The sequence below is a fragment of the Hirundo rustica genome, chromosome 4, assembly GCF_015227805.2.
Source record: "Hirundo rustica isolate bHirRus1 chromosome 4, bHirRus1.pri.v3, whole genome shotgun sequence".
Taxonomy (NCBI): Eukaryota; Metazoa; Chordata; class Aves; order Passeriformes; family Hirundinidae; genus Hirundo; species Hirundo rustica.
In genome coordinates this window covers 6,312,353-6,330,328 of record NC_053453.1, presented here as the reverse complement: position 1 = coordinate 6,330,328, position 17,976 = coordinate 6,312,353, and the positions used below count along the sequence as shown (strand labels likewise).

Sequence of the window (17,976 nt, the reverse complement as noted above, 5' to 3'; positions counted from 1 at the left end):
AAATTGCTAAACTGAAACATACCCTCCCCACCAAAAAAAAAAAAAAAAAAAACACCACCCACCACCACAAAACTGTCAAGCACTGTGACAGCTGCACCACACCCACTCCTCCCAAAACGAGACTGAGGGTTGGGATTTTTTGGCTAAGAGGCATCATTAACTATTTGATCACGGTCTGGTAGCTGCAATTTGGGGCCATCCAGCTGCAAAGAGCCTCCCCCCGATGATGAAAAGCAGCTGCTGTAACAGTGTCCCCCTGGCCCACCATCCCCCGAGGAGCAGAGCTGGCTCTCACATGCAGGACAGCTGGAAACTCTTACATGGATATGCCATGAGAAAGCAGTTCCCAGCTCCTCAGTTCCCCATGCAGCACCATTCCATGGATTGCAAGGGGATAAAGTTCTTCCGTCATGGGATTCATTCAAGCAAGGTGGTTGTATTTCAGGGACTGTCAGCAAGGAGGCACATTGCTTAAACTGCATTCCTTAAAACCTGATCAGATGAAGACATTCCAACCTCACGTTCACATCCCAACAGGAGGCGCATCTCCACTCAAACCAGCGCTCAGGGTACCGTTAAATTCTCCTCAATAATTAGCTCTAAGGCAGGAAGGAAAAAATCCATCGAGCACTATTACAGATCCCCTAAGGAATCTGCTTCCTGCTAAAGCAGACGATACAATGCTCCTTAAACCATCTCCTGGCTACTCACTTGCTGCAGTTTCCAGGGAAATTACAGCTCTTCTGAACAAGGGACAATATTGTCCCTCAATTATTTACAGAGTTCAAAACTAAGGTCAAGATAAAGATTTAGAAACAGTTCAGGAAACTGTCTGGGTGGGGAGAGGGATAAAGCTGCAGTGTTACAAATGTTTCCCTTGTAATAACGCCCCCAAAGAATATCTGTACAGAGCGCTGCAAAGAAAATCACCAGAAACCACTGTTAATGAAACTCTTCCATGCTCTTGACATCTGCCCAGCTTCCTCCCATAAATCCGCATCTCCTCCCCAAAGGCCCCTCTCCCAAGAGACAGTGAGGTCTCAATCAGCATCATTTTATCAACTTCTAAAGCTTTAAGCTCTTGACATTTTCTCTGGGGTCAAACACTCCACACTGAAAATCTCCTGTGTCCAAAGAAGAGAGTCTCCAAAAGAACCTGGAGTTCTCCAAGATACTCCTCCCCATCACTGCCAGCTCACATCCCCCAGTATCTCACTGTGCCACAGGACACAGGGGACACCCAAGGTCACTCCTTGAGCAGAGGGCTCCAGTTTCTGCTCCAAGCTGCCAGTTGAGGTGAGGACCCAGACAAACCCATTCAATGGAATACTGACACTTTTCTTCAGGAAGTGGTTCTGCTCAAAACTAACAAAGTTTCAGTATTTCACTGTTTATGCAGAATTAGACATCATCGTTCCCATGAGTTTCCTCACCATTCCCAGTCAGGATACACAATGGTAAAGATTTGTGGCTGCTAGAAATACTGTTCATGGTCATGGGAGGTCCTAATTATTTTCTCTGCAATGCCCAGCAGACTGAAAATTTTCTCCAGATGGATAAAAATGGAATTTGAAAAGCCTCAAGAGCCATAAGATTACTTCCCCGAAGCCCAGAAGGTTTACATTAAAAATGCCATTACCAAAAAAAAAAAGCCAAATCAGATGCATTCAAGATCAAAACCTCTTTGCACTGAGGCTGAGAAATATAAAAACCTTTTTTTTTTTTTTTATTCCTGATAAATACCACATGAAAGATTAGCCAATAAAGTCTTTATATTTACAGAAATAACCAAGATTCAGATTCGACTGCTTCCCTCTAATCATCTCCCCACGTCAGTCTCCAAAGCAAAAGCAGCCAAAAAAAGCTCCACATATGCTCCTTGCAGAGCTGAGACTCACCTAAAGGTCTAGAATATGGGAAACAGTTCAGTCTGCAGTTCCCTGAATAATAAACTGAAGGAAAAGCAGTTGTCATGTGCATTGTCCCTTGGTCTTAAACTCTTCAAAACCCATCCTTCTGCTGTACATTGAATGTGTTCAGCAAAAATCACAGATTTCAAAAATAAACCTAAATATATGGGGCTTGGAAAAAGGAAGCTAAAAAAAAAAAAAAAAAAAGAGTCCTTTCTGATTTTTTTTTTTGCAAAGCCCATCCCAAGTTCTTTGTTGATGTTGAGGCTCAAACTCCACCTCTTCCATCCTCTCTGGGTGTTGGAGACCGAAATGTGAGTCCCACCCCGGCCCCTGCAGAGCCTCACAGCGCGTTGTACTCCACACATTTGGATGGGTCTGTTGGGAAGTGCTTCTGGCAAATGGTCATGAGCCTCTTCAGCCCCTAGGAATTAACAAAACAAGGACAATTCTGTAATAAGGTTGCAGCTGTTGAACAAACTTGATAGCCTACAGCATTCTTAAGCTTAACAGGAAGAATTAAAAAGAAAATGCTGCTATTTTGAGGTTGGGATTTTTATTTTGGTTGTTATTCTGTTCAGAGCTTGAGGCTCTCTTCAATATTAGAGAAGTTTGTGGCATAATCAAAAAGGCTACAGCTTCAGTCCCACCTGGTAAGATTCACAATGAAGGACCACAGCAATTCTTCAATCCCTCTTTATCACCAAGGGAGCAAATGATAACATAATTAAAGATATTTACAAGAAAGCTGAATATTAAAATTAACTCTAAAGAGCAAAAAGCAATTTCAAAACAAGCTGCACAGCCAAGGCAAGGACCAAACACTTCTCAGGAGAACTGTGGTACCACACGGGACACCACAGAGACAAACTGAAGCAATCAAGGAGAAAGGCAGAATGTGGATTTTTCAGTTCTTTCAAGGCATCAATTGCCAAAAGCCAACATGACAGGAAAGCCAACTGCTGTGGTGGAAGTGTAATTTAGCAGTGACATTGTACTCCAAGACAGCAGTCACGTCCCTGTCATGAGACCCTCCTCATGGAAGGCAGCTCCTCACTCAGGGAAAAATGATTCAACAGGATGATGCTTTGGCCTTTCTAATACAGCAAGCATGGAAAGTCTGTCCCAGCTCCATACTGATTCCTTGTCTGGGATGTTCTCACTCCAGGGTGCTGTAATCAGGAGCATGTTAGTTTCATGCAGCTGCTGGGAGCATAGGTAATAAATATCCCAAACTCCAGTTTGAATCAAACTTGTCAAACAAGACCCAATTTTTAAAACCAACATGGAGAACGTGCATGTTTAAAGCCAACTTCATCTTGGTGCTTCAGTGAGTCGAGTAATTTAGAAGCAGAGATATGAAATTCACAGTGGGGAAGATGAACTCAAGGAATTCCTTGGCCAACAGATGTAGTCCCAAAAGCAGAGAAGGGACAAATTGGGGAATTAAATACTTCCAAGCATAACTGGAGCCTCTCTCTGAAGATGCATAATCCACATGCCAATTTTCACCTTATAAAAATAATTGGTCAAATTTAATTTGTTGTCTCTGTAAGTGTTGGAAGGTCCCTGTGACTTCACAATGGTATTTTTTAAAGTTATGCTATTAAAAACTAGAGTTGAAGAGAAACCAAAAGTTGTATTTGTAGCCCAAATACAGGGAGACTCAGAGCAGAAAGGGAAGTTGCATTTTGCAAGCAATTTCCTTGCAGACATCTGCAGAAGCTGAAAAGCAACAGGAGTCCTGCTGTTGCAGACAGAGGACATTTATGTAAACCTCCCCTGCCAGGAGCTCTGAGCTCCATGATGCTGCTCTGGAAGCTTCAAAGTTAACACAGAAGGGTTTTTTAATCTCAGTGAAACTGCAACTGGCAAGAACCAAACACATTTAACAATACAAAGGGAGAAGGCTTGTTTCCTCAGACCTGTCCACCCACCATGTTGAAAGGAGAGAGGAGAAAAACAGCATTGCTACTAATTCCACAACCAGGAGTCCACATGGATACAAAGATGCCCAGAAGGAACTAAACCTGGAATTTTGAGCCCAGATTGCTGAACTTATTGATGAATGCATTTATCGAGTCGCAGAAATAGTCAGGACTGAATTTTACAGTATTAAATTCTGTGCATGTTTAAAGCATGAGTTAAGCAGTGAGGGGCCTCAGAAGAATCAAGCCTGTCTTCACAGCTGCTTAGGTGTTCATGCAGGATCAGAGCAGCTCAGAAAAAATCCATTAGACTGTTCCTGGCCCAGCAGTGAACAGCCTTCAGTTCAGGATGAGCTGCTATTAACTGGATGTCATCCTTTACCCAAACTACCCTGTCCATTTCTGGGACCCTTTTACCACATCACCTGTCACTGAGGTTTCCCAAATACGCCCCTACACGAGCAGACCCGTTGGATTTCCAAAGCTGACATTACCTGTATGTATTTCCTCTGAGTTTCATCGTTGAGCACGTGGGCCACGTGCTTGGAGAAAATCTTCTCGCGCCCCGTGCGCGCGTGGATGCCGACCATGGTGACGCCGATGGGCCAGGGCGCGTTGCCAATGGCCATCTGCAGGTAGGCATCGTTCGCCTGGGGAGGGAAGGGCACCACTGAGCACACACACACAGCATTTCTGCACTGCCAGGGGCACTTAAACAGCCATTCCAGCCCCTCTGATCTGCTGTCAGGGCACGGTATTGACCAAGGGCACAACGCACCTTCCCACACGGAACTCCGAGGGAAGCAAGGACTGTGGACTCTCCCTTGTGAAAATAAAGAACTGGATAAGGCAGTCTGGTTACCTTGACCAAAATTAAGGTTTACTGGGGTTATTTTCAACTCGACTACCTCTGGTTAAATAAGGTTACATTTGTAACCATGCTTAAGGCCAGAGAAGTAGCAGCAGTAAATCAATCAGGAATTTCCCCATAAAGAGCACAGATCCTGTTTTAAAGCTCTAACAGACAATATTCCTGGGGAAAAACAGGGATAAAATTCAAAGGGAAAATTAATAGAAAGAAAGGGAGAAAAGAAGAGACGTATAGAGCTTAAAAAAACCCCAACATAACAACTGAGAACCAGCAAGTGACAGATACAATTACAGAAAAAACCTGAAGGACGTGGAACAGGACATTCCTTCTGTATTAGAGAGCAGCGACAAAACTCACTGATAAAGAGTTCACTTATCACCTCCTATTCAGAAACTGGACAATAAGAAGCAGCAATCACGACCAGTGGGTGTAGATTCTTTCCAACTGGCACTGAACAAACTGGGAGGTGAATAATGAACAAGGCAGGGGGTGGCAGACAGACCTAAAAGCAGATCTGAAGAGGGGACAGAGCTCAGTCATCACCTGCATGAGGCAGAATCTGAAGAGTCTTAGCTAAATACCTACTTGCTGACTTAAATATACTTTTGTGATGAAACAATGTGTGAACATGCAATTAAAGACCCTTGCAGGACTGTCACAACAGGGTTAATTAAGGCTACGTGGACAACTTGAATTCTGGCATTTGCCTGCTGTCAACACATTGATTTCAAAATTAAAATCTTTCAAGCTTTTCAACTAACAAAGCAGCAAGAATTTGTGGCTGACAGTATTCACTAGGCTGCACAAAGCAAGCAGCAGGCAAAAAGAGACAGAAGACAAGGGTAGGCAAAAAGAGACAAGTCTCTTAGGAAGCAAAATTGAAAAGGATGTATCTGTAAAAGCATTAGCCTAACGTAAAAAAAAAACAAACACAAAAACAAAACATCCAAATGTGTACTCAAGTCATCCAAAATCTCCCTGTGAAGTTTACTTAAAGGCAAGCACCTCCAGGAGAGAGAAACACTGCTGATTAACCCAGAGATACACCACATTCCTGCATGCTCATTAGTTTGAGAAGGTATTGGAAAGGGAATTTCCACATAATGATGACAACTACAAGAAAAAAAATGTTTCAAAATAAAACCCCACTATCATGCATCTCACATGTTCAGTTCTGCTACCAAATGATTTGGATTAAATTTGCCTTAGGCCATATAAAGTTTTTTTTTCAGCATCAAAAGCAGGTTTGCTTGCTCACTTGACAAATTATACCAAATCCTCACAAGAACAGTAAGAAATACTAAAAATTTAAGGGCAAAAGACAGCTTGGTTTCCTCTGCATACACAAGCTGCTTTAGCAAATGCTATTGGTATTTGAGTTTCACTTCTGAAGGCAGCTACAAATAAAACCGAACACTGCCTTTGGTCTTGTGTTCCAAAGCACTTCTGCTTCCTCCAGTGAACAGACTTCATCCAAAAAAACCTTCTCATTAATTTACCTCAACCTTACCAGATCACTTAATGTGAGCATAGACAAATGAAGGGACAGTGCCTCATACTCAGTAACTCAGTTTGCCTCAATTAATTCTTAACTAATTAATCATCAACACCCTGTTACTATTCAATACCTCCATTTAAACTTAGAACACCAGGTTTCCCCTACAGGAATGCTCTGCAACTTAATTCACCCATCTCTGAGAAAAATTTTCTTCATGTTTACAAAGGTGTGCAATTCCATGAACCTCAAAAGATCTTCTGTCAGGCTGTGGATCAAACACTACTTGGAGCCTAACATTTCACTGCCATTTTCATTTTGTTGGGATAGATAATGTATTTCCAGCTATGCATCTTGAAAAATGGAAAAAAAAAAAAAAAAAAAAAGAGAATGCTGAAGCAATAAACTCAATCTTTTACAACCAGACAGCATGAACATAATGGAAGAGTACAAACAGACATACCTTCACATATTCTCTTTGCAACATAAATTTAATAATATCTGTTATTGATTCTTTGATGTCTGCAGGAAGAGTCTACAGGAGATGGGAAAAAAAAAAAAAAAGACATATTTAGTTCAGAACAGCAGCTCAGGAAAATCATCTCACTCAGCATTTATACAAAGTTTAGCAACTCCCCTTGCTTGAGGAGTTTCACAAAGGAAAACATGTTTGTTATTCAGATGAAGGATCTGAAGAGGAAAGGTTAAGCGGTTACACCTGGTAGCTGATGGCAAAGTGCAAAATGCATCCCCAATTTTCTGTCATGTTTGCAACCCAAGGAGCTTTAAACAACAGCTGGAAAAGCAGCGGGTGGGCAGATTTCACTGACTGAGATAAAGTCAGAACTGGGGGTCAGGAGCTCTAGATACAGAAACTGCGACCAACTCACTAATCCCGTGTCCTTCAGTGAGGCTAACACTGCCCTAGAAAGGGCACTAATGCTGGGTACCTGGGAAGCAAAGGCTGAAGAGACATTTAAAGGGTTTTTTTACCCTTTTGCGGAGCTTCCTGAAGAGCGGCCGCAGGTAGGACTCTGTCTGTTTCTGAGTGGCGCTGTTCAGCTTCCCCTGCACGCCCCGTTTCACGTAGTCCTCTCTGGCATTCAGCTCCTTGGCCCAAACTCCCAGGAGGAACTGCAGGGAGCAAGCACATCTGTGTCATGGTGCCATCTAGTGACTTCCCCGGCACACCAGACACAACAGAGGGCTAAGCGACCGAGGCAAAGCAAGTTTTTTGGAGAAATCTGAGTTAAGAAGGTAAAATCTTTTTCAGAAGGATAGGCAAGGAGGGACAGGAACAACCCTCTTATCTCAAATGTACACACACAAATTAAAGTTTCAACTTCTGCTGTGAATTTGTTCACCTCAACTGTTACACAGGCACCGGCTGACTTGCCTGAGAGGCAACACAGGTTTCTTGTCAGCAAACAAAGAAACTATTTCCTGCCACCCACTTGAACCTGTGGACTTCCTTAAAACCCTCTTAATTTCACTAACAGTATTAGGTGACACTCCTATTCAGCTTGAACTGTTCCAAGGAAACTCCTCCAAAGGTTTTGATGCCACAGTACTACACAGAGGCGACTACAGACAACTGCCTCAAATATCACACGAAAATCAAAACCATATTTATTTTGTCTGGAAAAGCAGGACCAGATTTTGAAGAACGCTGCTCTCCCAAGAGCTCTTTCCCAGATCTGGCACAAGGCACTGTTGTGACTAACAAAGGCTGTGGAGTGCCAAGCATTTAAAAAAACCCACATCTTACACGTAACATGTGAGATTTTCCTCTCAAGCAGCTGAAACATACCCTTCTATTCTTGAAATGTATCTGCATGACAGTAATAATATGAAACAACTACAGAATAATTCGAGTGTGTTACCTTCAAGAATTTTGTTATGATATCCATATCATAGTGATCATCACCCCGTCCTAAGGATTCTCCCAGAGCCTGGAGCAGGGAGAAAGAAAGACCATTATTTCTACTTTGTCTTGTCTGCCAGCACCACCACAGCAGAGCATGGTTCACTGCACCATGAACTCCAATAAATTCTACAAGAAATCCCAAACACTGGTCATGAAACAGCTACAAATGCCATTGAAATTCATTAATCTACTAAAAGCATTTACATCACAATACCAATATGATAATTTCTGAAAAGTCAATGCAACAGTAATTCTTCAATCATTAACGACTAAATTATTGGTATCATTAGCAGCTGTCTGACAGCACTGTGTTAAGGGGAACTGTGGGTGCACTGCATTTTTGGAGATCCCCAAAGCCATCAATTAACCTAATTATTTTGTTATGCTATTTCAGTTCTCTGATGTACTGGGGCTTTTTACCATTTAATTGCAACTGTGAATTTGAGGGAACAAATCTAAAAAATAAAAAAATAAAACAAGCAACAAACCACTAAAAAGCCCAGCTGTATGCTCCAATACTCTACCATCCTGCCAAAACCTCAAAACTGTAAATACTAACAGTTAAGTTTTATAAACATTTTCCAGTAGATATAGTTGGATTTATAATCTATTTCCATTGCCCTCACGATTCCAAAGTGAGTTTTAAAAAAATCTCCTAGATTTGGAGTTAAATTCAATGTAAGCCTTTATGCTCAAGGCAATGCGGCTAAAGTAACAAAATTAAGACGTGGTGTTTTCAAACTTTTTAGAAAAAGACTGTTTGCATGACTCAAACCAAGCCTGCCCTACTACCACAAAAAGGGGTTATTTTGAGAGCTAGCAGATCAATAAAATGCAGCTCCAACACAACTCCTGCTATCCACTCTGGTACTGCAGTTATTTTAACCTAGAACCCCTAGCAGTGTAACAAAAATCCCAGAGTATTTCTTAATAATAATGTATTCACTTCAGCTTTCAGTTATAAATCGTATTATTTCTTAAACGTGCTTTTGGAAGGACATTATGAAGATTAACTCCTGCAAAGAGTTTTGAAGATTAAGGGTAAAAGTCTTCAGCTCAAGTTAATGTGCTTTTCAAAACATTATCCTGCAATACCAGGTGCTGAATGCATTTCCTAGCACTCACTCTCCACTCACTCACACAAACACCACAGGATTCTTTCAGAACAGAGCAGCCATTTGCACTCAAGTTTCTGGGACACATTACCTCTGCACTTCTTATATTTCCTGTAGTCTGCCTACTTCTGATGTTCTTTTTTATTCTTTTTGTCCTAGATGTTTTCACACCAAACATTCTTTCTGGGTGTCTATTTTTCAGAGTCCTTCTTCCTTCCTTCTTAATTGCTACTGACCTTATTACCCTCTCAAATATTCATTGGAAAGGCTTTGGCATTTATGACCAGGTAATGCATTGCAATTAAATTCTCTACTTCTGAAATCCCTGGAGAATGAATCTTTGCTGTATCACTGTCTTTTCAGGCAACACCTGACCCCTTTGGGATGAAGTGTTGTAAACAAAGACCACTTGAGTTTTCACTTGTCTTTTGTAGGCACCTACAGTGCAATTCCAGGCTTGGAAACCTAAGTTTTCTCCTTAAGAATACTTCAAAATGCCTAAGTCAGCTGTTGAAAAGAAGACAACTTTGTCTAAACAATCCTGATGCTTTTTTCACAGCAACATACTACATCTGACATCCTTTAGTTATGATCTATCCCATACTTCTAGTTCTTCAATAGTAGTATTCTCCTCATGGACTTTCAGGTCATTCTGGGAGTCATCATCTCCTGCTTCTTGGCCGCCTACAATTTCATTCAGATACTGCTGATCAATCTTATCCAAAGCAGCTTTCAGGTCATTTCTCAGGCCCTAGAAAACAGAAGAAAAACCACAAAAAATGACTGATTAAAAAAAAAAAAACCTCAAGTAAATAAAAGCACTTCAGTATTGTCACTGTGAGCATCCAACCTCTGTTTAAGGTGCAAATTCTGTAAAAACACACTTAAGGGTTTAGCGTTGTTGTTTGAATTTAACTGAACTCCAAGAACAGTTTCTGCTTCAGCACGTAACAAAAAGGAGGTGCATGAACTTTGGAAGTGCTCATACCTATGAAAAATACTCTTTACAGTATTTTCACCCAAAAAAAAAAAAAGAAGCAGCAAGCTTGGAGGATGCGATCAGCCTCTAGGACTTTCTTCAAGTAATTTTCTCCAAGCAATGCAATGAACCACCCCAAAACAAATGAAAACCAGACCATAACCATCATCAGCTCTACAAGTCTTCACATCTCCCCTGAAATAAGTCTCACTCCTTCAATGCCAGACATAAACCAATAAATATTATAAATTATTTAAACATAGCAGAATGTTTTATATAGATTCACTGTTTAAACTTTAGAAGAGGTGACTAAAAACAAACCAGAATCAGTTTAAAACCATATATAGAAAGTTAAAAGGTCCTTTCAAATAGAACACAAAATTCACCTTAACAACAGTTGAAGGATTTGCCTGAAATATAAAGCTCTATAAAGGAGTATGACATTCCTTACCCTCAGATAAATTCAGCCACTCCACAGGGAATGGATATGCACAGTTACTTCCCCTCTTCCATCATACTTGCCTGTCTGGAACGTTTCTATTAATCATTTAGTTACTCTAAAAATGTCTGAGCCACAAGGCTGACTGACTAAGCAGCATGCAGAAGCCCCCTAGACAGCAACAGCAGAAACATGTAACAAAAATCCAGCACAACCCTATTTATGGGCTCTCTATTTCCTAATCCTGCTCCTGTGATCAATGCCACTGGGGAAGCTTTCATTAGCTGAGCCTTTATTTCTAAATCTGTTTATCTTTAAAGAGTTGGAGAGGAAAAGGCTTCCCTTTTATGGGCAGCCCCAGAAAAGACATCTAAAACAATTCAGTTTGCCACAAATTAGGGAAGAAAATGCAAACTGTCACTCTGTTAGTAAGGCTGTAAATTTGGTTAACAGTGAATGCAGAACAAACCCCAACTCTATCTCCTCACTTATCTGATCACTTCTTAAGACAAAAGGAATAAATTAATTATATCTTCAAGTCAGTTTTTTAGTTGATGGCTACTTTAAAGGGAATGGGGAAAAATGATATTTCTATAAAAAGTTATAGCACTGGAATCCAGGGATTTGAAAAATCATTTATATCCCGGAGAGACAGTATGCAGTCCTGCTCTTACTTACCTGTGCCTTCTCAGGGGTGCATATAATCACAAACACTGGATTATTTTAACAGTAAATGACTGTTCTCTGCTCTTTAAAAAGCAGGGGCAGAACAAGCTGAGGTATTAGTGGCACCTGAAGGCCCCTTTTCCAATTGGAAAGGGCCTGGTAGATTTCTAGGGCTGAACTCTCCAACATAATTGTAACTGTGCACAAAACTCTGATATTTAACATGGTTTCTCAGCAAAATAAATGAGACAAGAGCACATATTCTCTTTGCTGTCTATTACCCCCTCCTCCTGAAAATGAACAGTTACTGAAAATTATTTTTGGTAACTTTTCTAGGGTTACTTATTGATTACCCCACCACAAATAAGTAACCAAGTGCCAGTCTTACCTTGTTCACTTCAGGTGCAAGAATTTCTATCTTCCTCAGACGCTGAAATGCATCGTAATCTGTTTCTCCAAACAGCCTGATGGGCTCACCCCTCTCTCGTAACCTCCTGATAACCTGAAAAGAACCAAAGCACTCCCTGACACATAAAGGAAGCAAAATAAAATCCAGAATGACAGATTTATTTACTTTGCTTAGAATAACAAGCTGAGCTGGAGTGGAGAGGAAATGGCAATATTTTAAGCAGCAGAAAAATGTTCCAGACACTTTACAATCTAAATATAAAATTCCCACGGTATTTCAGTGAAAGGTCATTCCAAATATTACCGATCCAAACTTTGCATAAAATCCCAGGCTGGTTGATACAGCCGAACTTCCTCCTGCTCTGACTTGTCCAAACAAATACACAAAAATCATCCCTCTGGCACAGCTTAAAAACCATTTTCAGAATCGCAAAGGAACTTGACAATAATCTCACCCACCTATTTGTCTTGGCAATAAAAATACTAACTGGGCTGCAGGTTGTTCCAGCACAGCTACGAGATGATCTGCTGAAAACCCCCATCATTAAGCATTTGGGAAATATGAAGTCCCAAAATCTAATGGGATAGTTACTTTAAAAGTAGATATAACAGAAATGAAAAAGCATCCCTCAACTTGATTCAAACCTCAAACCAAAACAAAACCAGCAGCCTCCATTACACGTCCTCTAAGAACCTGAATATCCTGACAAATTAAGGGGAGGTGTGACATGCTTGGATGGCCTCAGCTGTGAATTTCAGTATTTCCACGATTAAAGTGTATTCTGTAGTTCTGACCTTCCTGCTTCTGCTTTGGGCGTGGATCTGTTTGTGAACTTAAATCCACACAGGCATTTTTATCCTTAGAAAAAGCAAAGAACATCCCAGCTGCTCTGGCTTTAGAACTGTTTCTACTAGAGGCTAAGGTGAATTTCCAAAACTTATTTTCTAAATCTGTGTTCAGATGAGTGAGTTACAAAGAAAAGAAGCTCAGGAAAAAAAAAAAAAACTTGGAAAAAGTCAGCATGCCATCTTCAGTACTATCCAAGGAGAACACTGATATTCAGGGTAACACTCTGAAAGAGCTGTAAAATGCCATACAACATCTGTGTAAATCCCTGTATCAGAGAGGCTCTACCCATCTGTGCTTCCCTATACATTCAGTTGGACAGCAGAGCCCTGATAAGCAAAGATGATCATTAATTGCTGACTGCAAAAATGGAAGCTTTTTATTTAATACAACTGCCATAAAAAGTACAGCTCACTGGACGAAACAGCCCTCACAAGAGATTTCAGGTGCATTTGTTGTAAACTCAAGCAGTTGGTTTCTGGCGATTGATTTTACCTCCTGTCTGGAAAGAGTCATTGGTAACTTTTCCTCTGCCAGTTCAAGTTCCAGCACTGGATTTGATGAAGCCAGTGGCTTCTCCTCCTCTTCCTGCTGCTGTACCTACATTCAACAGACATAGTTACTCAGGTACAATGCAAGCAAAACCCATATATTGATGAGAAACGATGGCAAGATACAGAACTCTGGAACACAGACTTTAATACGATAAAATAAACCTTTAGTTTCATAGTTTTATAGTCCATAATTGCAGTTCATAGAACAACACAAGTTCTTGATAGTATCAGTAATTAACTAACACTTCTGCAGGCTGCAGGAAGCAGTCTCTCCAGCAAACACAAAGGACAATTGCTGAAGTTTGGCTGTCACTTTAGCAGGCAGATGCCAGCACTGCTGCCAAAAATAGCAAAACCACCCTCTGCCTGTTGATTCCTGCCCCTGTTCCATCCTTCCTACCCATGCAAGACCATCTGCATCACTGTGTGATGAACCAGAAGGGGGAAATGATTCAAACAGAAAATACTCTGACAAACACAAATCCTGGTGCTATTCCCAGCCTGCTTCACTTCCTCATGCAGCTCCCCAGGACCAACACACACACAGACAGAAGGACAGGAAGGAAAACTCCAGAGCAGGGTGAGAGTGGAGCTGCTTCTTCCAAGGTCAGTTACAGTGTTTATTACCTGCAGCTTCAGCAAGCTGAGCACAGTTAGCAGTGATCCACAGTTTCTGTGGGGTTTTGAGAGGTAGTGCACCTCTCTAACCTCGTTTTAGCTAATGCACGTCTCTAACAACCTTGCCAGTTTCTTGCAGGTAAAAAAAAAAAAACAAACAAAAAAGACACAACTCCTCATTTAACAACTCTTAGTCTAAAAGAAGGTCCCAGAATCTAAGAGAGCATTTCTTCTTCATTATTCAGTATTTTAATAATTCAAAACAACTCTTTGATCAAAGTAACTTTGAGACAGCAGCCATGTAACTACAGCTCCTTGTATAAGCTCAAATTCTACACTCCTGACAGCAGGAGCAGATTGCTGGTGGTAACATTCCTATAATAAGGAAACATCTTCGGTGCTCACTCGTATCTTGTTTTTTCTATATTTATTTAATTTCTGTACTTGCTAAAAGGGAAACAATCCAATTAATGCTAGAGCAGCCTGCAGCATTCCCTGTGCATGGGGAGGCTCTATTTGGGTTGATCAATCTAAAGAAGATACTGGACAGAATTTATTTTTTTTAAAAGAGGCTCTTTTTTCTTTTAGGCCACGGTGCCAGCCTTGCTCAGGTGTCAGTGTGAATTCATGTGGTTGGCAGGATCCACCCCTGGGGCTCCAGCTATAAATCTACAGTCAATGCACTATTAGCAAACACAGGAAAAAAAAAAAAAAAAACAATCCTACAACTACAGGTGTTTGGAATGAACAAGAGAAAGACAATTAAATCAATGTTTAACACATAAAGGGAGGGGGGGAGGAAATAAAATTTTCACCAATGCAGGGAAAGAGGAATTAACAGGGGACAGAAAATGCGGAAGAATGGTGTAATTTCTTTCTTTTTTTTTTTTTTTAATATACTCCCAGAGCAGAAGGATACAAACAAAATTTAACTTACAAACATTCTTGAAATCATAAAGAGATAGCAGCACTGGAAGAAAAGATTTGATCCATTCTGTCAGCTGGACTCCAACTTATAAGCAGTATCTTTACCACTGCCATTTTTGTTTCAGTGCTTTCTTCAAGCAAGTGAAATTATTCCAACTTATTAAATCTAAGCATAGTAAAAAGGTACATGAATTTAAAAGGAAATCAGTCTGTGTTCCATATCCATATTATCCATACTAACAGAGTAAAGAGCAAATGCAGAAATCTGGGAGGCTCTAAAAAGATACTAAATTTAACAAAGTAACTTATTTCAAAACCATTTTCAGAGTTGCACTTCACACCAAAACTGGTGCTGCAGCAGCACAGGTAAAACCACTTTATCCACATCACATTCTGAAGAATTCAAGCTAATGCTCAAAAGGCATCAGGCAGCCATTGGCACCTGGAAGAGCGGCAGGATTCACAGAGCTTTCCCATGACTTAATGCTGCACATTCCGAGATCATTTTGGCACTGCCGTTCAAATATGCACAAACAGATCAAGGTTTCAGAATAAGTCACTAACTGGGTAAAGGTCACTTGAAAACAAAGCTCCTATTTGTGCCTTCTAACAGCAAACAAGATTATGAAACTGTCTTCCCCAGGGAATGCATCCCCCCCTCCCAGACACCCCGTCAGGCAGGCAGGCAGGCACACACACTTGTAAAAGACAACAACATTCTTTCCATTTCAGTAAACTCTCGCCCTGACACCATTACAAGGCAGATAAAGCCTTCCAGATCACCCATATGTTGCAAAATGCACCCGAGGTTACCAATTGTTTCTAATATTTTGCCAGCAAGAACATAAACGCTGTTGTTGCACAGCTTCAGTGTTTGGTGGTTAATGGCCAAAACCCAAATACAAATTTAGGAGATGGCAGATCTTTTTGGTGCACACCCACACTATAATGATTTCTTTTGGACATTTTGACAATGAAGATTGGATAAAATTATCCAAATGTATCCATTTTTCTCAATAAGGGGAGGAAGGTGGCTATATCAGATCCAGTTCATGCCTAACAACACAGTTTAATAATAAAGGGAGACAAGCTTTGATCCCCAGCCGCTTCATGCTTTCCACAAATAAAAACAAACAAACGAAAAAGAAATAAAAGCCAAACCATAACACAAACTTAAATTGCTGTATGTCATGCATGTCTTTTCCTGCATTGAAAATTGTTTTGGAAAGTCATACCTCTCCAGGTGGCTTCTCATTTACAGGCTAATGTATAACATTAACAGATTGAACAAAGAACAACAATTATCATTAACAACATTGATATTGCTGATGAAAAAATGCAGACTTCAAAATAAACACACCAAGCCCTGGAAGAACCATTTCCATACCTTGTAGCCACATCTCTGGAAGTAGGCCTCCTCCTCCTTTTTAGCTAATTCACTGCGTTTGAAATACTTCTTATTTCCCTAAAAGAGAGGAGAGCTGTTACCAGTTCACAGTTTTGCATGGTTCAGCAAAAATGGCTCAAACTTTCTTACTTGGCTTGGTGAATTCAGCTACATCCTTTCCCAGAGATGCCTACATTGCCACAGAAAGGGAACTAGTTGGAAGCACCTCTGAAATCAGCAATATAGAGTTACTTTGCAAGATATATGCATAAGCAAAATTAAAAGTACAATGTGCTCGCCAGCACTTCAGAAAACCCAAGTTTTTTGTCACGTTAAGGCCTTGGTGGTCTTTGGTGTAAAGTTTCACTTCAGACGTGCACAACCAGGCCCAGGTTGTTCAGATAAACCATACTCAACACATCATTTGACATTAAATCAAGGAGGTGGGAGAGATCACCTTTATACACAGTATTTTATAAGCTTGCTTGGGGCAGCTTTGTAGAAATGTACCTGGAAAGACATTCCAGACACACAACAGCTGGAAAACGTGGTCACCCCAAAGCATTTTCCTTGAGTAGTACAAACAACGACTTCTTCCCTCATTATTGCCTGACACACAACAGCCTCTGACCACAGCTCCCCACTTCAGCCTTTGATGCCAAAACTCAAAACTAGACACGCCTGAAAGGGGCTCTGCTGTACTGTGGGGTTTTTAGGCACACACACCACCCAGACTCTACCTGGATACGGGGTTTTTAGGCCACACACACCACTCAGACACTGTCCAGGTACGTGGGTTTTAGGCACACACACACACCACTCAGACACTGTCCGGCTATGGGGGTTTTAAGGCACACACACACCGCTCAGACACTGTCCGGCTATGGGGGTTTTAAGGCACACACACACCGCTCAGACCCTGTCCGGGTATGGGGTTTTAGGCACACACACACGGCTCAGACACTGTCCGGCTATGGGGGTTTTTAGGCGCACACACACACACAAACACACACCCACACACACCACTCAGACACTGTCCAGCTATGGACAGAACGCGGCTGTGGGGAGGAAAGAAACCTCACTCTGTTCACCCAAGTTCGTACTGACTTTTCTCATTTCTCAGCGCCCGAAATAAACTAAACCAGCCCCAAAAGCCCACGGACCACAGCAAGGCTGAATCCAGGCTGCATTCGCGCCCCCAAACTCCTCCTGGCTCCTGCCCGATCCCATCCTGGCTCATCCCGGCTTTGGAAAACCCGGCCCTGGGCCGCTCCGCGCTCCCTTCCCCGGCCCATCCCGGGCCGCTCCCGCCTCACCCCCGCCGCCCTCCCCCGGTCCCACACCCCGGGCGGCTCCTCGTGTCCATGCCGACCGCCCTCACCCCCAGGAGCTCCTTCTCCTCCAGCTGCTGGCGCTTCCTGCTGATCTCCCGCTTCAGGATGTCCATGGCGGCCTCGGGAAGTGCCGCAGGAAAACAACACCGTCACTTCCGGGGAGGCCGCGCCGCGGCGCGGCGCCCCCTGGGGGATGGGAGGAGTGTCACTCCAAGTGACGAGGGACAGCACGAGAGGGGATGGCCTCGAGCTGTGCCAGGCGACGTTTAGATTGGATATTAGGAAAGGTTTCTTCAGTATCCACGTAATATCATACTGTTGTTGGAAGCAGATTATTTGAAGTGATACACGGACGGTATAATGATGGTAATTATGAGACAGAGCCAAAATATAGATGTTTTCTATCAAGGAATGTTGCAAAAGAGGTGGAATATGATTTTTACAGGGGTCTCTCCCTGTTTTAGTACAGCTGGTTGTACAAAGGGGTGTTTGACAGGTTCTTTTAAGAGAGTCTGCAACTGAGCAATTTATTCAGCCATCCTTTCTGTTTACCTTGAAAAATCTTTGGGGA

General features: G+C 41.7%; 1 protein-coding gene across 3 annotated transcripts; it reads right to left on the bottom strand.

Moving 5' to 3' along the window:
* Positions 1–1,696: 1,696 nt before the first annotated feature.
* PRPF18 (pre-mRNA processing factor 18) lies at positions 1,697–17,587 on the bottom strand. Of its 3 annotated transcripts, none has more exons than XM_040062514.1 (11): positions 17,453–17,587; positions 16,072–16,149; positions 15,920–15,946; positions 13,081–13,185; positions 11,719–11,832; positions 9,851–9,997; positions 8,088–8,156; positions 7,198–7,338; positions 6,668–6,739; positions 4,333–4,488; positions 1,697–2,334 (listed from the first exon to the last, which is right to left on the bottom strand). In XM_040062514.1, exons 1-11 carry the CDS (start codon positions 17,516–17,518, stop codon positions 2,254–2,256), a joined length of 1,056 nt encoding a protein of 351 aa, XP_039918448.1. In that variant the 5' UTR covers positions 17,519–17,587; the 3' UTR covers positions 1,697–2,253. The 3 variants fall into 3 exon arrangements, with proteins under 3 accessions (XP_039918448.1, XP_058276283.1, XP_039918449.1); XM_058420300.1 differs by lacking the exon at positions 15,920–15,946 and adding an exon at positions 16,222–16,299 and having other exon boundaries at positions 17,453–17,502; XM_040062515.1 differs by lacking the exon at positions 15,920–15,946.
* Between the last annotated feature and the right edge of the window lie 389 nt (positions 17,588–17,976).

Bases quoted from the DNA above. Each gene is read 5' to 3' on its own strand.
- PRPF18 (XM_040062514.1), bottom strand. From the start codon at position 17,518: ATGGACATCCTGAAGCGGGAGATCAGCAGGAAGCGCCAGCAGCTGGAG. The intron at 16,150-17,452 runs GTGAGGGCGGTC...CCTCTCTTTTAG, and splicing joins AGGAGAAGGAGCTCCTGGGG to GGAAATAAGAAGTATTTCAA. The intron at 2,335-4,332 runs GTAATGTCAGCT...GTTAATTCCTAG, and splicing joins CTCAGAGGAAATACATACAG to GGGCTGAAGAGGCTCATGAC.